The sequence below is a fragment of the Humulus lupulus genome, chromosome 7 (assembly GCF_963169125.1).
Source record: "Humulus lupulus chromosome 7, drHumLupu1.1, whole genome shotgun sequence".
NCBI classification, from domain to species: domain Eukaryota; kingdom Viridiplantae; phylum Streptophyta; class Magnoliopsida; order Rosales; family Cannabaceae; genus Humulus; species Humulus lupulus.
The window spans coordinates 142,192,979-142,194,703 of record NC_084799.1 but is presented as its reverse complement, the minus strand read 5'-3'; the positions used below and the strand labels follow the sequence as shown (position 1 = coordinate 142,194,703).

General features: G+C 30.8%; 1 protein-coding gene across 1 annotated transcript; it reads left to right on the top strand.

The window, feature by feature from the left end:
- Positions 1-512: 512 nt before the first annotated feature.
- LOC133789947 (uncharacterized) lies at positions 513-993 on the top strand. Its single transcript, XM_062227598.1, has 2 exons — positions 513-782; positions 899-993. Exons 1-2 carry the CDS (start codon positions 516-518, stop codon positions 950-952), a joined length of 321 nt encoding a protein of 106 aa, XP_062083582.1. The 5' UTR covers positions 513-515; the 3' UTR covers positions 953-993.
- Positions 994-1,725: the final 732 nt, after the last annotated feature.

Below are 1,725 nucleotides of genomic sequence, written 5' to 3'. Positions count from 1 at the left end.
GTAAATAGCAAGGTTATATTTCTTACACGGATAGGAACTAATGATGTATTTTAGGTTTGACCGACCCTAAGGCGGCATGTCCTAAGTTAAGTCATAAACTTTGAAATAATGGGTTACACTCACAAAGTTATGATTAAGCTTTTGCAGTGGATAATCATAACTTGACCAAACTAAGTGGTACTTTAATGTTTAAAAGAGAAAATAAAGAGTTATTTTAAGTTTTAAACAATAAAGATAAGAACGTCTTATAAATTCTCTAAGATTAATTTGACCAACTTAAGGCAGCACTTTGATTGTTAGAAAGTTTTATCGTGGAAATTAAACTTTATTTTGTCTGTTTTAATTGTGCTCATGCCTCACGTTTAATTTCCGAAACTTTGATATTTATTTTTCTATATATAATAATATTTATTTATTTATTCCAAGAAAAAATGTCTATTGGTGAATTACATACCGATGCTTTTCTCAAATCCTTGGTTTTTGAACCTGAAAATATGCAACACTGGTTTCGAGGCATGTTGACCATTTTTTCTTATAAGAAGACGATGTCAACAGTTTGTGAAAAACCTCCAACAGAACCACCTCTGGCTACTAGTTATGAAGCAGAAGAAAAATATGCAAATTGGATGAAATTCGATCGGTTGGCACGTTATTGCATGCTTTCAACCATTCTTGACGAAACAAAGAAAAAATATATACACTATGACTCAGCACATGAGATGTGGCGAGCAATGACAGAGGAAGTCTTTGCTGAGTGTCATCGTTTATGTCAAACGAGAAAGGTAAATAAGATTTACATATATTTTCTCAACTTTGAATAGTAGATTCAAATACTATGAATATCAGATTCAAAAATATACGCCACTAATCTATTTTTCTTTTGCTTTTCCTTTCGCAGAATCAGAACCTTGAAAAGGAGGAAGAAACTGATGAGGATTTTGATAGCGAGTAAAGATCTGGAGAAGTTGGAGAGTAGTTTTTATTTAGTAATTTTATTGTTAGTTGAACAATTTAAATTTCTTTATTTTGTTTTAGAAATTTTAGATTTCTTTAAACAAAGAAAACTACAGTCTAGAAATTTAGTTTATGATTAGTAATTTTGATTATTAATGTTTGGAAACATATTTCTATTTTTTGCATAACATTTATTTCTTTATTAATAAAGTAGTTATTATATAAAGAATTTATCTATTTACTTATTATGCAAATGCTTTGGGATAAACAAAGTTTACATACTTTTAATGAATGACAAATTTTTATAATTCTAAATTATTTAAAACAGCTAATCCTAGATCTATTAAACTGAGTCTGATAATGAGACATATCTGTAACACTTGAGATTGGGCTATATTGGCCTAGATAGAATAAATAGGCTTGTAAATGATGGTCCTTTAAGAGAACTATCTATAGGATCTCTCCCTGTTTGTAAATCCTGTCTAGAAGGAAAAATGACCAAGAGACCTTTCTCAGCTAAAGGTTCAAGAGCCACAGAGCTACTTCAGCTAGTACATACGGATGTTGCAGCCCACTTAATGTACAAGCAAGAGGAGGTTATGGATATTTCGTCACTTTCATTGACAATTATTCAAGATATGGTTACCTACACTTAATGCCAAGAAAATCTGAAACTTTTAGAAAGTTCAATGAATTTCAAGCAGAGGTTGAAAAGCAATTAGGTAAATCACTAAAAAGCACTTCGATCTAATCGAGGAGGAGAGTACTTGG